General features: G+C 43.1%; 1 protein-coding gene and 1 non-coding gene across 9 annotated transcripts in view; one reads left to right on the top strand and one right to left on the bottom strand.

Moving 5' to 3' along the window:
* TANGO6 (transport and golgi organization 6 homolog) overlaps nt 1–20,296 on the bottom strand; it is a 242,621-nt gene that overhangs the window by 148,344 nt on the left and 73,981 nt on the right. For all 8 annotated transcript variants that reach the window (XM_054454111.2, XM_063654474.1, XM_054454113.2 and 5 more), the window contains exons 12-14: nt 17,088–17,222; nt 7,973–8,488; nt 5,757–5,814 (exon numbers count right to left, since the gene is read on the bottom strand). In XM_054454111.2, coding sequence (XP_054310086.2) covers nt 5,757–5,814; nt 7,973–8,488; nt 17,088–17,222 — 709 coding nt within the window. The remainder of the gene's footprint in view (nt 1–5,756; nt 5,815–7,972; nt 8,489–17,087; nt 17,223–20,296) is intronic.
* LOC129016379 (U7 small nuclear RNA) lies at nt 9,097–9,158 on the top strand. The gene has a single exon (XR_008494785.1). It is a non-coding gene; the product is annotated as a U7 small nuclear RNA (small nuclear RNA).

The raw sequence follows: 20,296 nt of genomic DNA, 5'->3' as shown, positions 1-20,296 counted from the left end.
TTTTTGTGTGTGTGGAGACAAGGTCTCACTATGTTGCCTAGGCTGGTCTTGAACTCTCGGGCTCAAGCAATCCTACCACCTCAGCCTCCTGAAGTGTTGGGATTACAGGCATGAGTCACTGAGCCCAGCCTTCAAGGACATATTCTAACTCCCATTTTGGAAAAGAGAAGGGCTTCTGCCTTTTACCTTATATACTTCATTCTTGTTGAAATTTTTTAAAAACACTGAGAATGTATTACTTGTATAATAATAATGATGATAAAAACAGTGAAGAAAGAATATACAAGGAATACAAAACGGGAGACATTTATCTTTGTCTGTGTAAGATTAAGTTCTCTATCTGTAAACTCTGTAGGGTAACCGGAACTCAGTGACTTTATACATAATTCTCTGCCTGAAGAAGCTGTTATTGAGTACCTGGGAGAAGCTGCTAGAATGACTAAGTCAACCACTGCTTCCCAGTAAGAATAAACAGAGATACACACAGTTTTTCCTAAAATTAAATTTAACTCCTAGGGTATTTAGTTCTCAGATGGCTGCGATAGATAATATAGACATCAGAAATTTCTAAGTCAGGCATCAATATATAGCCGTTGAATGAACTGCTGTATTTTATTCTCTTCTGCTCTCCACCTAGACTGCAAAGTTGGTAAGACTTTATAAAAGAAATATAAAACATCAATAAATTAAGCAAAAAGTATACTATAACTTCCACATGGAGCCATTTGGGCAGCTCAGAAAAGGAAAACTTTAAAAATACACAGTCCCCACAACTGAATGCTACTCAAACCACAACCAGGCACTCCCCACCCTGTACTACAGGACAAGTGGGCTGGTCTTGTCTGACTGGGAGCCCAGAATGGCTTTGTTCCTGTAGTGCTTTAGGCCCAGGCAAACTATATTGGCAATGCAGGTGGGAAAATTCAGCTATTTTCTTTAATGGGAAACTCACCTGAAGCCTTGGCTTTTAAGTGCATATTACAAACACCAAAAACATCAATTAGTTCAAACTTGTCCATCATCTTGGGGAGCTGAGAACAGAAATTACGCCTCTACCCCTCATGTTCTTCATCACCAAATTAGCTAGTAACTGATTTGCACACCAATGAAAATTACTAAAAACAAACACAACACCAACAGCTGCGATTTTGATAGCAGGCCCTAGAGGCTAATGAGCTCAGTGGGTTAATCAACTAAGACGCTTATTCCAAACAGCAAGGTGGTCACATTAGAACGACACGCCACCCATTCCCAAAGATCCAGTCTTAAAAAAAATAAATCAATGAAAAACATCTCCTTGACAGTAGTACAGTTTCTTGGGGAAAGTACAGGATGACTTGTGTTCTGAGACTTCTGAATTATAAGCATTTTAGGTTCTTGCTTCTTTGATTTATCTGACTTCCATAAGCACAACTTATGGTCATGTGGCCTCCTGGACCCCCAGGCCTATCTCAATTCCTGCCCTCTTTGGCCTCTCAGCTGCAGGTAATTACTTTTTCTCTTGAAACCCATTACTCTCAGAGCTTTCGTTCTCACCTAGTTGTCCTTTACCACTTTGGGTGGTCATTTTGTCTCTTTGAAGAATTCTTTTTGCTTTTGAACCTAATTACAATTTTCAGTTAATCTAAAGTGTTTTGTATGTAGGAGATACACAAAATTTTTGTATACAAAATTTTTGTTGAATAAAGAAAGAATTTGGCTGGGCACAGTGGCTCATGCCTGCAATCCCAGCACTTTGGGAGGCTGAAATAAGAGGATAGCTTGAGTCTAGGAGTTTGAGCCTGGGCAACATAGTGAGACCCCCATCTCTACAAAATGTTTTTTAAAAAATTAGCCTGATGTGTGCTGGCACGCATCTGTAGTCCCAGCTACTCGGGAGGCACAGGTGGTAGGACTGCTTGAGCCCAGGAGTTAGAGGTAACAATGAACCATGATCATGCCACTATACTCTACCCTGAGTGACAGAGCAAGACTCTGTCTCTTAAAAAAAAAAAAAAAAAAAAAAAAATTCCAGAATTCCAAGGCTCAGACCTTCTTTGCTATACGATTTCCCCTCTGCATGCTCTCTTAAGCTTCAAGTACTAAGTCTGTATAGAGCATATCCACATTAAACCCTGAAAGAACTAGCCAGTAAGAACCTGCACTTACCTTTGTGCTCACTGACAACCTTGCCTCTGGGAGGTAAACAGAACACATCAACGTGAAGAATGGCATTACTGCATCAATGCCCTTTGCTATGTGACTTGGTAGTGTGTCCCACTAAAGGGACAGCATATATTTCTCTATCCCTTGACTTTTGGGTTGGGCCTCATGACTTGCTTTAGCCAACAGAATAAGGCAGAATGATAGGATATCTGCTCTGAGTCAGGCCCGGGGAGCCTCCGGAATTTATGGTTTCTCTTGACACTTCATGGTTCTCACCATAAGCAGAACAAGCCCTGGTAGGCCACTGGTTCAGGGATGACCAGGAACACATGAAGCACAGCTACCACAGCTGGCCTGACGCCTGCTGGGAGGGGTCAGCTGCCCAGCCAAGCTCCGCTGAACCTTCAGCAGGTCTACAGATGTGTGAGTGATAATAAATGATCAGTGTTTCAGGTTACTGAGTGTCAGGGTAGTTTGTTGTTGTTTTCTGAGGAGTCTTGCTCTGCTGCCCAGGATGGAGTGCAGTCGTGCGATCTCGGCTCACTGCAACCCCCATCTCCTGGGTTCAAGCAATTCTCCTGCTTCAGCCTCCCAAGTAACCGGGACTACAGGCACACACCACCATGCCCGGCTAATTTTTGTATTTTTAGTAGGGACAGGGTTTCGCCATGTTGATCAGGCTGGTCTCGAACTCCTGACCTCAGGTGATCCACCCACCTCGGCCTCCCAAAGTGCTGGGATGATAGGCGTGAGCCACAGGGTAGTTTGTTAAATATCAATAACTGACAGAATCGGCCTACTCAGGCTTCAGATCTGAGAAGTTACAGAGATCACCACATTATTACCTAGTCATCCAACAGTAGATGTAATAGTGAAGATTCTGATGATGATAACAACACTAAAATATTAATAGCTAACACATATTGAACACTGTGTGCTAAGCAGCTGCAGGGAATTAACTCATTTAATCCTAATATTAAGCCCCCTTCTATTAATAAACATTTTATGATAGAACAGTAAACTAATATTGATACTTTATTATCAACTAAAGTTCATAATTTATTCAAATTTCCTTAGTTTTCCCCTAATGTCCTTTTTTTTTTTTCTTTTTTTCTGAGACGGAGTCTCACTCTGTTGCCCAGGCTGGAGTGCAGTGGCATGATCTCGGCTCACTGCAACCTCGGCCTCCTGGGTTCAGGCAATTCTCGTGTCTCAGCCTCCCAAGTAGCTGGGATTACAGGTGCCCGCCACCATACCTGGCTAACTTTTTTTGGTGTTTTTTTGTAGAGATGAGGTTTCACCATGTTGGCCAGGCTGGTCACAAACTCCTGACCTCAAGTGATCTGCTTGCTTTGGCCTCCCAAAGTACTTGGGATTACAGGCGTGAGCCACTGCTCCCAGCCCTAATGTTCTTTTTCTATTTCAGAATCCCATCTATCACATTACATTTAGTCATCATATTTCCTTAGGCTCTGACAATTTTAGCCCTCTCCCCTTTTATTAAATTTTATTTCGGCCAGGCGTGGTGGCTCACGCCTATAATCTTAGGACTTTGGGAGGCCAAGGCGGGCGGATCACCTGAGGTCAGGAGTTCGAGACCAGCCTGACCAACATGGAGAAACCCCCGTCTCTACTAAAAATACAAAATTAGCCAGGTGTGGTGGCACATGCCTGTAATCCCAGCTACTCGGGAGGCTGAGGCAGGAGAATTGCTTGAACCCGGGAGGCGGAGGTTGCAATGAGCTGAGATCGCGCTATTGCACTCCAGTCTGGGCAACAAGAGCGAAACTCCACCTCAAAAAAAAATTTTTTTTTATTGTATTTTTTGATAATAGTTTTATTGAGCTGTAACTCACATACCATACAATTCACCCATTTAAAGTTCGTAACTCGGCTGGGCGTGGTGGCTGATGCCTGTACTCAGGAGGCTGAGACACAAAAATCGCTTGAACCTGGGAGGCGGAAGTTGCAGTGACCTGAGATTGCGCCACTGCACTCCAGCCTGGGTGACAAAGTGAGACTCCATCTTAAAAAAAAAGTGCGTAACTCAATGGTTTCCTAGCATACTCACAGAGCTGTGCAACTGTCACCACAAGAATCTGGGAACATTTTCATCAGCCCAAAAAGAAGTCTTGTATCCTTTACCTATCACCCTCAACTATTTTTCCTTTACCCCAGCCCTAGGAAAGCACTAATCTATTTTCTGTCTCTAAAAAATTGCCTATTCTGGACATTTCATATAACTGGAATCATATAAAATATAGTATTTTGTGGCCAGTTTCTTTCACTTACCATGTTTTCAAAGTTCATACATACTGTGGCATGTATCAGTCCTTCATTTTTATAGCCAATAATATTCCATTGCATATATATACCACATTTAGTTTATCCATTCATCAACTGATGGTTGTTTGAGCTATTTCCACCTCTTGGCTATTGTGAATAATACTGCTGTGAACATTCACACACAAGGTTTTGTGCAGACATATGTTTTCATTTATCGGGTATATTCCTGGGAGTGGAATTGCTGGGCCAAGTAGTAACTCTATGTTTATCTTTTTGAGGAACTGCCAGACTGTTTTCCAAAGTGGCAGTACCATTTCACATTCCTATTTAGTCCCCTTTTCACAGATGACAAAAAATTGAAGCCCACAGGGATTAAGTAATTTGCCAACGCATGGTAATGGGATGGCCCACCCAGGTGGTCTGCCGACTGTACCTCGCTGATGGAGCCAAGGGAAACTGAGTTAACTCTGACCTCACCATGTCTGCTTCTGGATCTTTTGGGAAGGGTGCCTTATTCTCTACATCCTCTCTAGATTTGGAGCCCACAAGTTAAAGGGGATGTGGAGAACAACAAAGAACCATAAAAAGAGAAATAAAGTTACTGCAAAAAATTTTTTGATAAGAAAATATTTAATACCCTGAGTTCTTTTAGCTTAACGAGAGAGCAAAGGTGCATATAGACAGTAGTTGAGGCTGGGCGTGGCGGCTCACGCCTGTAATCCCAGCACTTTGGAAGGCCAAGGTGGGTGGATCACTGGAGGTCAGGAGTTTGAGTCCAGCCTGACTAACATGGTGAAACCTTGTCTCTACTAAAAATATAAAAAATTAGCTGGGCGTGGTGGCGGGCACCTGTAATCCCAGCTACTTGGGAGGCTGAGGCAGGAGAATCACTTGAATCCGGGAGGCAGAGGTTGCAGTGAGCCGAGATCACACCACCGCACTCTAGCCTGGGTGACAGAGCGAGACTCTGTCTCAAAAAAAAAAAAAAGACAGTAGCTGACTAACATAAAAGGTTAATGTGATAAGAGTTCATGTGTGAGTCATTCTTTACCTCCTTGAATTAGAGAAAATATGATTTAATCTATACAATAAGTAAACATTAATAAAAACTTCATCATTATGAGACATTGAAACTCTATAGGGACCCTTTGGAAACCCTCCAGGAATATTATTATTATGACTTAAAGTGTCCTAGCTATGAGGCAGGAAGATGGACAAAATGACCAGTAGTCTCCTGGCCCTAGGACTTTAGAGATTTTGTGCAAATAAACATGATACAGTCTCTGGTCCACAGACTTAAAGTCCTTTAACCAGGACTGACTTACCCTGAATTGCAGATAGATATACAAAAGTGTCTTCATGTTCCAAGTTTTCCAAGAATATCTGGAACAACAAAATACAGCAGTGATAAGATTTACAAAGAACAAGGAAGATTTAAGAGGCTCCCTTATCAGCAGCTCAAAGGAGTAAATGCTTCGCTTCTTGTTTTTCTTAGCTAGAAACTGGTCTGACAGAGTTTTGTGGGGGAAATGGCATATATGCTTAAGTATCATTTTTATAACCATTAAAAAAGTATAGAGACTGGGGGAGATACTTGTATTCTTCCAGCAGTAGTCCTGGAAACCGACGGAAGAACAATCCTCAACATTTTTCCATGACAGCCATGGTGAATAACATTCTCACATATGGCATGACAGACTATGGGGTGTGACACACAAGAGACAAGGTTTGGGGTTATGTGCAATGGATGGCACATTTGCTGCAATTTGATCCTTTTCTCTTGCACTCACAAAGCATATGGAAGTGCAAGTGAGATAGAGATGTTATTATTGAGATAACTTTGAATCTGTTCTAATTTATTTTTGAAAATCTTGTAAATTTCAGCACTTTAATTGATATTAGTAACAAATTACTCTCAAAATATCTTACAATTTAGGAACCTATCAGGGGTATCAACTACAGCGAGTACAGCTTATCTGGAAGATACTACATGATATGTTAGCTTTAGGCCCCAACATGAGAGCCAGAGAAAGGAAGACGGAAGTGTCTGCTCCATATATAATGCTGTGTTCTTCGCTGGCACAGTAATTCTTGACATCAACTTGATGCTGCTGGTCTCTATATGTGAAGTATGTAGGGAGAGCCTAAAATTACCCCAGTTAGGAAGATGGCCAGTTTTGAAGGTAGGGAATCTTTTACGGAGTAAGCAAGGGAAGCTTAATCTAGGGTAATGGCCATGGAAATAAAGAGGTTAAGATACATTTGAAAGACTTCTTGGAAAAAAGAATTGACAGGACTTGGTGACCAATTATGTACAGCAGAAGAAGGTTTAATGAAGCTAAAAAAAAATTCCAAGATGTTCACTGAATTCACCTTCAAATAGGTGTATAAAAGGATATTTAAGGCCGGGTGTGGTGGCTCACGTCTGTAATCCCAGCATTTTGGGAGGCTGAGGCAGGTGAATCACTTGACATGAGGAGTTCAACACCAGCTCGGCTAACATGGTGAAACTTCATCTGAACTAAACATACAAAAATTAGCTGGGTGTGGTGGTGGGCACCTGTAATCCCAGCTTGGGAGGCTGAGGCAGAAGAATCACTTGAACCCAGGAGGTGGAAATTGCAGTAAGCTGAGATCGCACTACTGCACTCCAGCCTAGGCGACAGAGCGAGACCCTGTCTCCAAAAAACAAAACAAAACAAAACAAAAAACAGCTATTTCACCACGATGAAGGGAGAGAAGAGGGGAGGAGACCCAGCTTTGCCCAATGCCCCACTAAAGATGCCCAGAGAAAACAGGTGGCTTATCTGGGCTGGGTCACAGTGTTGAAGCAGACCTATTTACCACAAAAGGTACTTTCCCATCTCTGGGAATTTGCTCATGCTGTCCCACCCCTCTTTCATCTGCTCAAACTTTACCAGTTTGTTATGGCCATATTAAGGCCTACATCCTCCAGAAGATTTCAACTTTCTCTTTTTCCTGACTGCCCACAGCATTTCTTGCATACAAAAATTTTGAAGGATGGGCGTGGTGGCTCACGCCTGTAATCCCAGCACTTTGGGAGGCCGAGCAGGTGGATCACAAGGTCAGGAGATAGAGACCATCCTGGCTAACAAGGTGAAACCCCGTCTCTACTAAAAATACAAAAAATTAGCCGGGTTTGGTGGCAGACACCTGTAGTCCCAGCTACTCGGGAGGCTGAGGCAGGAGAATGGCGTGAACCCGGAAGACGGAGCTTACAGTGAGCCGAGATTGCACCACTGCACTCCAGCCTAGGGGACAGAGCGAGACTCCATCTCAAAAAAAAAAAAATTGGCACTCGGTTCATATTCAATTGAGGAGTTTAAGTCTTCCCTGTGTCTAAATAAGTCTTTCCTGTGTCTAAGTGTTGCCTCCTCACAAAATTCACAAATTTATGGAGGGTGGTCCAGAACAGTGCTTGACACATAGTCCAGGCTCCAAAAATACTTGAGTTGAATGAATGCTCCTGGACGGCTGCCCCACCCTGTGCCCATGTGTCTTTACAGTGTGCTCTACTCACCTTGAGAAGCTTCTCTTGCATCTCAAGGGCTTTTGCTTCTCTCTGCTCTATCCAGCGGGAAAGAGTACGCAGGGCAGCAGCCCGTGTTGGAATTTGAGGGTCATAAGCTGACAAAAGAACCTCTTGGAGCTGTTCTGTGGTTACGCTTCCAGATTTGTGACTTGTAGTAGTGCTGGGCTCATTGACTCCTTGAGGAATGATTGGAGCATTTGACTGCAGGCCTGTCTGGGGGGATATCTCATGGCTTTGCTGTTGTTCAAGGTGGCAATAAGCTACATCAGTGGGTCTTTCACGACTGGTTTGTTGCTGCTCTTCTATTTTCCCTTCCAGATCTTTTCTGTTCAGTGTACTTTGGGCAGCCATGCTGACGGCCTCCGTGGCAAAGGCTCCATGGGTAGAGATGGTGATGCGGAGATCAACAGCGAGTTCTTGGATGACGGGTTCAGGGTATGTGTTAGACACCTTCTCCAACAGAGGCAGCAACTGCTTCAGAACAGCAAAATCACTTGACTTCAACTACAAAATGAAATAAAAAATGTCAAACCCAAATTAACATAGCAAATTTCAGTATGACCTGAGCACCAGGAAACATATTCTGAGAAAAAAGGGCAGGGATCATATCTTGCTCATGGTGTAATCAGTGTATTGCCTGGGTCCAGCACTGAATACCATTTGTTGAATAATCATACCTAACATTTATTGAACACTTATCATATACAGGTTCTTTTCTAAGATAAAACACACACACACATTCATATCCCTGTGATATAATGACTATTATTACCTACATTTTAAACAGGTGGAAACAAAACGGTTAAGTAATATGCCCAAGGTCACAAACTGGAAGATAGTAAGATGTGAACTCAAGAAACTGGGATCACAGCCCACACTCTCACCCAATACCCTACACAGTCTCCCTTGAAAAGATAAGGCTGTTCTTAACTACATGATCTAAAGTGGCCGGTCAGTATGCAAGTGCACCACAGATCTGGAAGGGATCAGGGAGAAAATGGGAAGAAAGGGATTTCTTCTGGAAAGTGGAAGTGAAAATTATATAACATTTTATTCTCTATGGAAGCTTTGTCCGAATAATGTCACATGCCTTACTACTAAGAAAGGTGCATGAGTGTTACAGCTGTTTTAGAATTTGTCTAGCAGGTTTTCTGGTCTTCACTGGAAAGCACTCCCCTCACCCACTTCCACCCAAAAGGTGTACGTGCAATCAATGAAAAGTAAGAATTAATGGTAATACTTTTCTGTTTGAAAACACTGGAGAAATTATCAGATAAGCCTTCAGGAGGCCTTGAAAATTTGAGTACCTTAAGGATCTTAAATCCTTTTTATTGGCCAACATGGCAAAACCCTGTCTCTACTAAAAATACAAAAATTAGCTGGGCATGGTGGCATGCGCCTGTAGTCCCAGCTACTCAGGAGGCTGAGGCAGGAGAATCGCTTAAACCCGGGAGGCGGAGGTTGTAGTGAGCTGAGATCATGCCACTGCCCTCCAGCTTGGGCAACAGAGCGAGACTCTGTCTCAAAAAAAAGAAAAAAAAATCATTTTTATTTTTATTTTTCTCTTTTCTTTTTGGAGACGGAGTCTTGCTCTGCTGCCTAGGCTGGAGTGCAATGGTGCAATCTCGGCTCACTGCAACCTCCACCTCCCGGGTTCACGCCATTCTCCTGCCTCAGCCTCCCGAGTAGCTGGGACTACAGGCACACGCCACCATGCCTGGCTAATTTTTTATATTTTAGTAGAAACGGGGTTTCACCATGTTGGCCAGGCTGGTCTTGAACTCCGGACTTCAGGTGATCCGCCCACCTTGGCCTTCCAAAGTGCTGGGATTACAGGCATGAGCCACCGTGCCTGGCCGAGACATTTTCAAATAATTGTACTAGTATTATCATTATGCTAAACTTCATTCAGTGCCTCTGTTGTATTGTGGACTTTTTTAAAGCATCTAAAATGAGAATAATTTATCTATAGTCTATTTGGCCTCTTTTTCATTTCTCTTCTATATAACAATTTCTTCTTAAAAAAAAAAAAAAAAAAAAAAAAAACCAGCCAAGACAAATAAATCAATGGAACAGAATAGAAAGGCCAGAAATAGACCCAGATAAATAGAGTCAACTGAACTTTGACAAAGGAGCAAAGGCTTTAAATGGAAAAAAAAATAGTCTTTTCTTTTTTTTTTTTTTAATTGGAACAAGTGTCAGTAGAAAAGAAAGAAAGTTTTCTCAACAAATGGTGCTGGAACAACTGGCATGCACATGTGAAAAAATGAATCTAGACACAGACCTTGCACCTTGCACAAAAATTAACTTGAAATGGATCATAAACCTAACTGTCAAATACAAAACTATAAAACTCCTACAAGTTAACATAGTAGAAAATTGACCTCTTAAAAGCAATGACCTTTTAAATACAACACCAAAGGCATGATCTATGAAAGAGTTAAAAACCTGGACCTTATTAAAATTAAAAATGTCTGCTCTGCAAAAGAAACTGTCAGGAGAATGAGAAGACAAACTACAGAATGAGAGAAAATATTTGTAAAAGACATATCTGAAAAAGGACTAATATCCAAAATATACAAAGAACTCTTAAAACTTAATAAGAAAATGAACAACCTGACTTAAAAATGGGCAAAAGACCTAAACAGATAGGTCTACCAAAGAAGAACACCCTACCAAAGAAGACATACAGATGGCAAATAAGCATAGGAAGACATACTCAATGTTGTAAGTCATTAGGGAATTGCAATTTTTTCTTTTTTTTGAGACAGAGTCTTGCTCTATTGCTCAGGCTGGAGTGCAGTGGCACAATCTTGGCTCACTGCAACCTCCGACTCCCAGGTTCAAGCGATTCCCCCACCTCAGCCACTTGAGTAGCTGGGACTCCAGGTGCGGCCACCATGCCTGGCTGATTTTTGTATTTTTAGTAGTCAGGGTTTTGCCATGTTGCCCGGGCTGGCCTCAAACTCCTGACCTCATGTGATCCGCCCACCTCAGCCTCCCAAAATGCTGGGATTACAGGCGTGAGCCACCACACCCGGCCTCCCACCCACCCCTCTTTGCATCCACAGAGTTCTCAATCCTGGGCATGACAGAAGCACCTTGATCCCTCCCTGATCAAGGGTGTGACCTGGGATCCCTGGCCTCGGGCTGGACAACCAGGTGCCCACATCCTGTATGGGGGTATTTACTCATTGAACATCTAGCCCCTGGGGTTGTCCAGGGAAATGCACTGGGTGGCAGCAGCTATCTGAGGAGTTTTTTTTTTTTTGAGACAGAATTTTGCTCTTGTCACCCAGGCTGGAGTGCAATGGCATGATCTCAGCTCACTGCATCCTCCACCTCCCAGGTTCAAGTGATTCTCCTGCCTCAGCCTTTCAAGTAGCTGGGATGACAGGCGCCCGCCACCATACCCAGCTAATTTTTTTATATTTTTAGTAGAGATGGGGTTTTGCCATTTTGGCCAGGCTGGTCTCGAACTCCTGACCTCAGATGATCTTCCCACCTCAGCCTCCCAAAGTGCTGGGATTACAGGCATGAGACACCGTGCCCAGCTGAGGAGCCTTTTTTTTTTTGAGAGGGAGTTTCGCTCTTGTTGTCCAGGCTGGAGTGCAATGGTGTGATCTTGGCTCACTGCAATTTCTGCCTCTTGGGTTCAAGCGATTCTCCTGCCTCAGCCTCCCGAGTAGCTGGGCTGGTCTGGAACTCCTGACCTCAGGTGATCCGCCCGCCTCGGCCTCCCAAAGCACTGGGATTATAGGCATGAGCCACTGGCACCTGGCCAAAGCTCTGAAAATCTTTAACGATGTGTATAAATGAGCACAATGAAGACAATTCCAGAAATAGATGGTTTAATCTCAAAAGCAAAAAGAATTAGAGAGAATTAGTCAGCTGAGTTAACTGGAAAGTCATTTTCTTTTTAAATTGTAAAATCGGAGGCACTGTGGTTTGCAAGTAAGGGCTTTTTTAGCCAGTTTGATCACCTGCATACAAGCAGTTGAAGGATGCCTCTCCATTCCAGGGAAATTCTGAGGAAAGACTAGATTACCTAGAGGATAATCAAGTGAAAGCCTGTGAAAACAAGAAGCATGGCTCTCCTTTGCCCCTGATAACACATGACTAACATTCACAACACTCCCATGGGTGTGCCCAGATCTGGAGGTTGCTCACTATGGGTGAGGGCAGTGTTTTTCAACTTTTTGAGCCCATGCCCTTTTGAAAAAACAAAACAAAACAAAACAAATCATGCCTCCTTCATTAGACATCATCTTTCCTTTCTTCCTTTTATTCTTTCTTCCTTCCATTTATCCATCCATTCAAAAACTGTTAATTAAGTACCTACTGTGGCAGGTTTATTAAATATGGCAGAAAGTAAGACATCTCTAAATAAGGCTGCTTGAAAGCAACAGCAATTAAGGATTGTCTGCTCTTTGGAGTTCTATATAACAGCTTGAAATAATGGGAATTTTCCCAAGCAGTTCTATAGAGCACCCAAATTGGGCTCGGTGAAGAAGAGAAAGGACAGCATTCTAGCACAGAAACTGACTCAACAAATCCGCCTCACCAGCATGCAACAGATTTCAGCGGCTCTTCCCTCTCTCCCCTTCCTCCATTCTGCAAGACCTCTAGCTTGCTTACCACTACTTCTACCCCAGCCTCTAATCATTTGCAATGATTCTAATATGTAAGTCAACAGCACCTAAAACACAGTCCATGCTCATGGTAACCTTTCTGCCAAAGAGTCTGAGCAATGGCCTTTGATCAAAAACATGACCTAAGCAGACCGGGCGCGGTGGCTCACGCCTATAATCCCAGCACTTTGGGAGGCCGAGGCGGGCAGATCACCTGAGGTCGGAAGTTCAGGACTAGCATGACTGACATGGAGAAACCCCGTCTCTGCTAAAAAAAAAAAATACAAAATGAGCCGGGCATGGTGGTGCATGACTGTAATCCCAGCTACTTGGGAGGCTGAGGCAGGAGAATCGCTTGAACCCAGTGGGCGGAGGTTGTGGTGAGCCGAGATCGCGCCATTGCACTCCAGCCTGGGCAACAAGAGCGAAACTCCGTCTCAAAAAAAAAATGACCTAAGCAGTGTAGAGTAAGACCAAGCTAAAGACCCCTTCCCCTTTAGAGAAGAGATGCACCTTTTCTCTTCCAATAATGGGCCCCCACCCCAAAAGAATCTAGATTTAAAGATTTAGAGCCCAGCTTTTAACCAGAGGCTCTGCTGCCTCCCTGGAACAACATGGTTTTGGTTTTTCCTAAAGAAGGTCTAGAATGGTCTGCTCAGCTTCGTGCTTTAGAGACCAACAGACAATGCAAGATCATGCAGAAACTGCTTCTTGAGGGGACAGGGAGGAGTCACCAATGTATAATACTTTTAGTGGTGACTAACTCTGAAATTTAGAAAATGAGCCTGGAATTACAGTTATCTTGTCAACAGTATTTTTCTTTTCTTTTTTTTTATTATAAATTTTTGTTTGTTTGTTTGTTTTGAGATGGAGTCTTGCTCTGTTGCCAGGCTGGGGTGCAGTGGCGTGGTCTCCGCTCGCTGCAACCTCCCCCTTCTGGATTCAAGCGATTCTCCTGCCTTAGCCTCCCAAGTAGCTGGGATTATAGGCATGCGCCACCAAGCCTGGCTGATTTTTGTATTTTTAGTAGAGATGGGGTTTCACCATGTTTGCCAGGCTGGTCTTGAACTCCTGACCTCATGATCCGCCAGCCTTGGCCTCCCAAAGTGCAAGGATTACAGGCATGAGCCACCGCGCCCAGCCCTTTTTTTTTTTTTTTTTTTTTGAGACAGAGTCTCGCTCTGTCACCCAGGCTGGAGTGCAGTGGTGAGATCTCCACTCACTGCAAGCTCCGCCTCCCGGGTTCACGCCATTCTCCTGCCTCAGCCTCCCGAGTAGCTGGGACTACAGGTGCCCGCCGCCACGCCCGGCTAATTTTTTGTATTTTTAGTAGAGACGGGGTTTCACCGTGTTAGCCAGGATGGTCTCGATCTCCTGACCTCATGATCCGCCCGCCTCGGCCTCCCAAAGTACTGGGATTACAGGCTTGAGCCACCGCGCCCGGCCCTTTTTTTTTTTTAATTTTTTTTTTTTGTCGTCAGCAGTCTTAAATATATGCTTTTTCCAAATTAACTCCTCTTCCCAGACACAATGTTCTAATAATCACTTTGATTACATAAATTAGAAAGAAAAAAGGTTCAGATGATGTTAGATTCTTTTTTAATTAGCCAAAACAACGAATCCTAGTAAGAAATAGGAAAAAACAGTATATTGTTAGCCTGACAGTGATTAACTGAAAACACAATTCAGAACTATGACATTTTTTTCTAATACAAAGAAAGAAAATCCAGCATTACTATAGAAGCCATTTAGAAATCCATGATTCAAACAGAAGAAAAAGTAGTAGATCTAGGGCAAAGGTATAGGGGGTGACGTGCTTATGTTCACTTAACTAACTGCAAAGTCAGAGGAATGCCGGATGTAATCAGTGAGTCAGGATGGCTCACAGAAAGGCAGGGGCCTGCAAGGTATAACCTTGACATCAGTCAGGTGAGTCTGTTTTAGAATACAACTAATGTGCACAGCCAGCCCTCCAACAATGGGCTTCTAGAAAGGGAAATGGAGATTTTTGTGATCTATCTTCCATTCGGGATGTGGTTTGAAATGATAAGTGTGAAGTAAAGAGAAGCCAAAAAAAGCAAAAAAAAAAAAAAAAAAAGCATACTCTTACCTTGTGGAAAAAGACTATTCAAATTAATATTCAACCAAAAAAAACAAAAATCGATTTGGCCAACTAAATCCAATAAGAATACAACTTAAGAAAAATGATTCCGGCCGAGCACGGTGGCTCATGCCTATAATCCTAACACTTTGGGAGGCCGAGGCGGGTGGATCACCTGAGGTCAGGGGTTCGAGACCAGCCTGGCCAACATGGCAAAACCCTGTCTCTATTGTGAATACAAAAAATTAGCTGCGCGTGGTGGCGCATGCCTGTAATCCCAGCTACTTGGGAGGCTGAGGCAGGAGAATTGCTTGAACCCAGGAGGCAGAGGCTGCAGTGAGCCGAGATTGTGCCACTGCATTCCAGCCTGGGTGACAGAGTAAGACTCTGTCTGAAAATAAAAAAAAAGAAAAGAAAAAAGAAAAACGATTCCATTGGTGAAACTTTCCTTGATAGTTCTTTTTTTTTTTTTTTTTTTTTTTTTTGAGATGGAGTCTCGCTCTGTCACTCAGGCCGGAGTGCAGTGGCGCGATCTTGGCTCACTGCAACCTCTGCCTCCCGGGTTCACGCCATTCTCCTGCCTCAGCCTCCCGAGTAGCTGGGACTACAGGCGCCCGCCACCTTTTTTTTGTATTTTTAGTAGAGACGGAGTTTCACTGTGTTAGCCAGGATGGTCTCGATCTCCTGACCTCGTGATCCGCCCACTTCGACCTCCCAAACCTTGATAGTTCTAACAGCAAGGGTATACTATGGCTCTAGAAACTGAACCAAAAGCTTTTTTTTTTTTAAAACAATATGGAAAATATATAATTAGAAGTGCTAAGTAAATCTACCAAGAAATGGGCTTCACACTAATAACAGGCCCAGATAAAATTCTCTTTCCTTTTATACAGGCTAGTGAAAGGTATATTCTAATACATCGAGAATCAGAATCAGATTTGAATCCTCAAGCTCAGAAATCCATACCCAGAGGGTATCCTACTCATTGCTAAGGGTTATGAGCAGGCTGGCTGCAGGGTAGATTTCATAAGACTCACACTAAGCCTATTCTGCTTTCCTGCAGACTCCTCACCTAACTCGGTATGTAATCAGCCAGTCACACACACATGCATGGTCTAGCTCTTGACTATCTTTTGTCCTTACAGGCATGCTCTTCCCGTTGGTCTCTACAATTCACCAACACCAGCCTTCTATCAGTGTCTCAAGTATACCAAGCTCTTTGCTGCTTCTAAGCCTTTGTACGTGATGTTTTCCTTACTTGGAAGAGTTTCCTTCAAATCTTAGTTTATGCTTACACCTCCTCAGTGGAAATCTTCCAAGCCTAGGTTAGATGTTATGTGCTCTTGGTACCCGCCACTTTTCTTTTGAGGCCCTTCATTCAATTCTAAGTACATTCTGAACAGTCATTTAGTGTCTGACTTCCTTACAGGACTGCAAGTTTCATGAGGGTCTGCCCTGTCCCCTGCTGTATTCCCAGCACCCTAGCTTAGTATGTGTGGCACACAAGTATGCAATATGTAAGTTTTGTTTGTTTTTTTGAGATGGAGTTTCGCTCTTGTCACCCAGACTGGAGTGCAATGGCACGATTTGGCTCACTGCAACCTCCGGCTCCTGGGTTCAAGGAATTTTCCTACCTCAGCCTCCCGAGTAGCTGGGATTACAGGCACCTGCCACCACGCCCAGCTAATTTTTTTTTATATTTTTAGTAGAGTCGGGGTATCACCATGTTGGCCAGGCTGGTCTCAAACTCCTGACTTCAGGTGATCCACCAACCTCGGCCTCCCAAAGTGCTGGGATTACAGGCTCAGTGAGCCACCGCACCCGGCCAATATGTAGTATTTAAAAAAATAAATTTAAAAATTATAAATTAGGTATGTAAAAGACATACATACTTAAAAGTGGCTGGAAGCAAAGCTTTAACATGCTACCTGATATGGGATGAAGAATGAATCCTGTGCTAAAATGGAGCATTCAAAATAGATGGATCCTATGCAACCAGCAGGTTACTGAGGACTTTCCCCAACAACAGTAGCAGAAACAAGGGCTGAGTTTTGGAGAGTGAGAGCCAGAAAATCTAGTATTCGCCTCAGATGCAAAACACCAGGCTAGACGTTCCCAAATTAAGATTGTAACAGGTAGAAAGGACCCTGCCCTTCTGATAGTGAAGTCTATTCAGGTGACAGAGTAGAAATGGTACAACTTTCTTGTTCTCTACTTTGGAGAGAATTCTCATTAACAAACTAATTTCTTTATCCAGGTTCTCCTATGTACAATATCCATTCTTATTTCTCACAGGGGTATGGAAGGAAAACAACTGGTATTTCGCTTCTCCCTTCCCTCCATTCAAGCTTGCCTCATGTCTACAACTCACCTGAACAGCTCCTCCTAGCATGACAGCCACCAGCCCCATGGACATGCTCAGCGTCTGTGATTCCACGGTGCTCTCTGCCTGATGGGCCAGGCTTGCACAGGCTCTCTGCAATGTTGCTGCTACAAAGTCCACCACCTACCAAAAAAAGGTAACTGAGAATCAATGAGGAATGAAAAAAAAAAAAATCAAAATTCTCCTTACATCTTACGTCTACATCCTCATCTTCTTCATCTACATCATGATAGCAAGAACCATCCAGAACAACTGCTACTTACCATGCAGGTGTGATGTTCAGTGTTCTGCTTTTTTTTTTTAAACATTTACCGGTTTATTATAAAGGTTATTACAAAGGACACAGATGAACAGACAGATGGATAGGACAAGCGGGTTGGGGTGTAGCTTCCATGCCCTCTCTGGGCTAGCCCCACCCCCAGCATCTCCACATGTTCAGCAAGCGGGAAGCTCCCAAGTGTTTCACATGTACAATCTCATTTAGTTCTCATATCAACTCTATGAGGTCAGTACTATTATCCTCATTATGAAATGAAGAATCTGAGACTTTAAAAGGTTGTTTGTTTAAGGCCATACACTTAATAAATGAAAAAGCCTATTCACACTTTTCCAAATGTTTTAATATGCTACTCCAACTTCCTTTACTTTTCATGAATTTTGCCTGAAAATTAAAAAGCAAAATGACTTGTAAATTAACTCAAAATGGATCACGGACTGCAATGCAAAATACAAAATTATAAACTCCTAGAAGATAACATGAAAAATCTAGATGATCTTGGGTATGGTGATGACTTTTCAGATACAACACCAAAGGCACAATCCGTGAAAGAAAGTAATGATAAGTTGGACTTTACTGAAGCTAAAAATTCCTGCTCTGCGAAAGACACTGTCAAGAGAATACAAAGAGAAGCCACAGACTGGGAGAAAATATTCATCCAAAACAGTCTGACAAGAGACTGTTTTCCAAAATTTAGAGAGAACTCTTAAAGCTCAATAATAAGAAAACCTGGGTTGAGCACGGTGGCTCACACCTGTAATCCCAGCACTTTGGGAGGCCGAGGTGGGTAGATCACTTGAGGTTAGGAGTCGAGACCAGCCTGGCCAACATGGTGAATCCTGTCTCTACCAAAAAATTATCCGGGCATGGTGGCGCACCTGTGGTCTTAGCTACTTGGGAGGCTGAGGCGGAAGAATCGCTTGAATCAGGAGGTGGAGGTTGCAGTGAGCTGAGATAGCACCACTACACTCCAGCCTGGGCAACAGAGTGAGACCCTATCTCAAAAAAAAAAAAAAAAAAAAAAAAAATAGCCAAGCATAGTGGCAAGTGCCTATAGTCCCAGCTACTCAGGAGACTGAGGTGGGAGGACTGCTTGAGCCCAGGAGATCAAGGCTGCAGTAAGCCATGATGGTGTCACTGCACTCCAGCCTATGTGACAGAAAGAGATCCTATCTTGAAAAGAAAAGAGCCCAATTAAAAATGAGTAAAAGTCCTGAACCGACATCTCACCAAAGAAAATATACAGATGGCAAAAAAGCATATGAAAAGATGCTCTACATCCTATGTCACTGGAGAACTGGAAATGAAAGCATTGGTGATATACTGTTACACACCTAATAGAATGGCCAAAATCCAGAGAACTGATTTCACCAGGAATGCTGATGAGGATGGAGATCAACAGGAGCCCTCATTCATTCATTGCTGCTGGGAATGCAAAATGGTACAGCCACTTTGGCAGACAGTTTGGCAGTTTCTTACAAAACTAAACATACTTTCACCATACAATCTAGCCATTACTTGCCTTGATATTTATCCAAATGAGTTGAAAACTTACGTCCACACAAAAACCTGCACATGGTTGTTTATAGCAGCTCTAGTCATAATTGTTAAAACTTGGAAGTAACCAAGATGTCCTTCAGTAGGTGAATGCATCAATAAACTGTGATACATCCAAACAATGGAAAAACAGCACCAAAAACGGGCAATCAAGCTATGAAAAGACATGGAGGAAACTCGAATGCATATTACTAAGGGAAAGAAGCCAAGCTGAAAAGGCTACATGCCGTATGATTTCAACTATATTACATTTTGGAAAAGGCAAAACTATGGAGACAGTAAAAAGATCAAGGGTTGCCGGGGTGAGGAGAGAGGTGGAGCATAGAAGATTTTTAGGGTGGTGAAACTATTCTCTATGATACCATCATGGTAGATACAGGGCATTACAAATTTGTCCAAATCCATAGGCTGTACAACACCAAGAGTGAGCCCTAGTGTAAACTATGGACATTGGGTGGTGATGTGTCAATGTAGACTGATCAGCTGCAAAAAATGCATCACTCTGGTGGGAAATGTTGACAATGGAGGAGGCTATGTTGTATGAGTGCAGGGAGTATAAGGGAAATCTCTGTCTCTTCTGTTCAATTTTGTTGTGAATCTAAAACTGCTGTAAAAAAACTCTTTATAAAAAATGACCTGTTACTTTCTGACTATGTCAGAGGGTCCTGGATCTGCTTCTCAAAAGGAGGTTTCCTCCTCAGGGATTCCTGCCCTGACGCACTCCCGACATTTTGACAGTCTAATTCTAGTAAGTAAAGAATGGAGGGGTAGTGTTCAGTTTCATCTAGAAGCCAGTGTCTTCGAACCATCTGTGCAAATGATTGACAGTAGTGATCCCCAACCCTTTTGGCACCAGGGACTGGTTTCATGGAAGACAATTTTTCCACACACTGGGGTTGGCAGGGGCGGGAGGGGGAGAGGGGCGGGGAATGGTTTCAGGATGAAACTGTTCCACCTCAGATCATCAGGTGTTAGTTAGATTCTCATAAGGACTGCACAACCTAGATCCCTCGCATGCACGGTTCACAACAGGGTTTGTGCTCCTATGAGAATCTAATGCTGCTGCTGATCTGACAGGAGGCGGCGCTCAGGTGGTAAAGCCCACTTGGGCGCTGCTCACCTTCAGTTATGCGGCCTGGTTCCTAACAGGCCACAGAACAGTACCAGTCCGTGGCCTGGGGGTTGGAGACCCCTGATCTAGAGTCTTTTTTTAAGTATTAAATATTTGAAAGGATTAAGACTGTTCCTAGACAAGATTTTATATAGCATTTGGCTAACAATTAAGCTTTAAATAGAATTAATTTGGTCAGCATCATTTTCAATGCATTTGGATTAATCACCTTAAGTAAAAACACCTTTGAAT

Source organism: Pongo pygmaeus, chromosome 18 (genome assembly GCF_028885625.2).
Source record: "Pongo pygmaeus isolate AG05252 chromosome 18, NHGRI_mPonPyg2-v2.0_pri, whole genome shotgun sequence".
In the NCBI taxonomy this organism is placed as follows: domain Eukaryota; kingdom Metazoa; phylum Chordata; class Mammalia; order Primates; family Hominidae; genus Pongo; species Pongo pygmaeus.
Note: the sequence above shows the minus strand (reverse complement) of the source record. Positions and strands in the feature narration are given on the sequence as shown.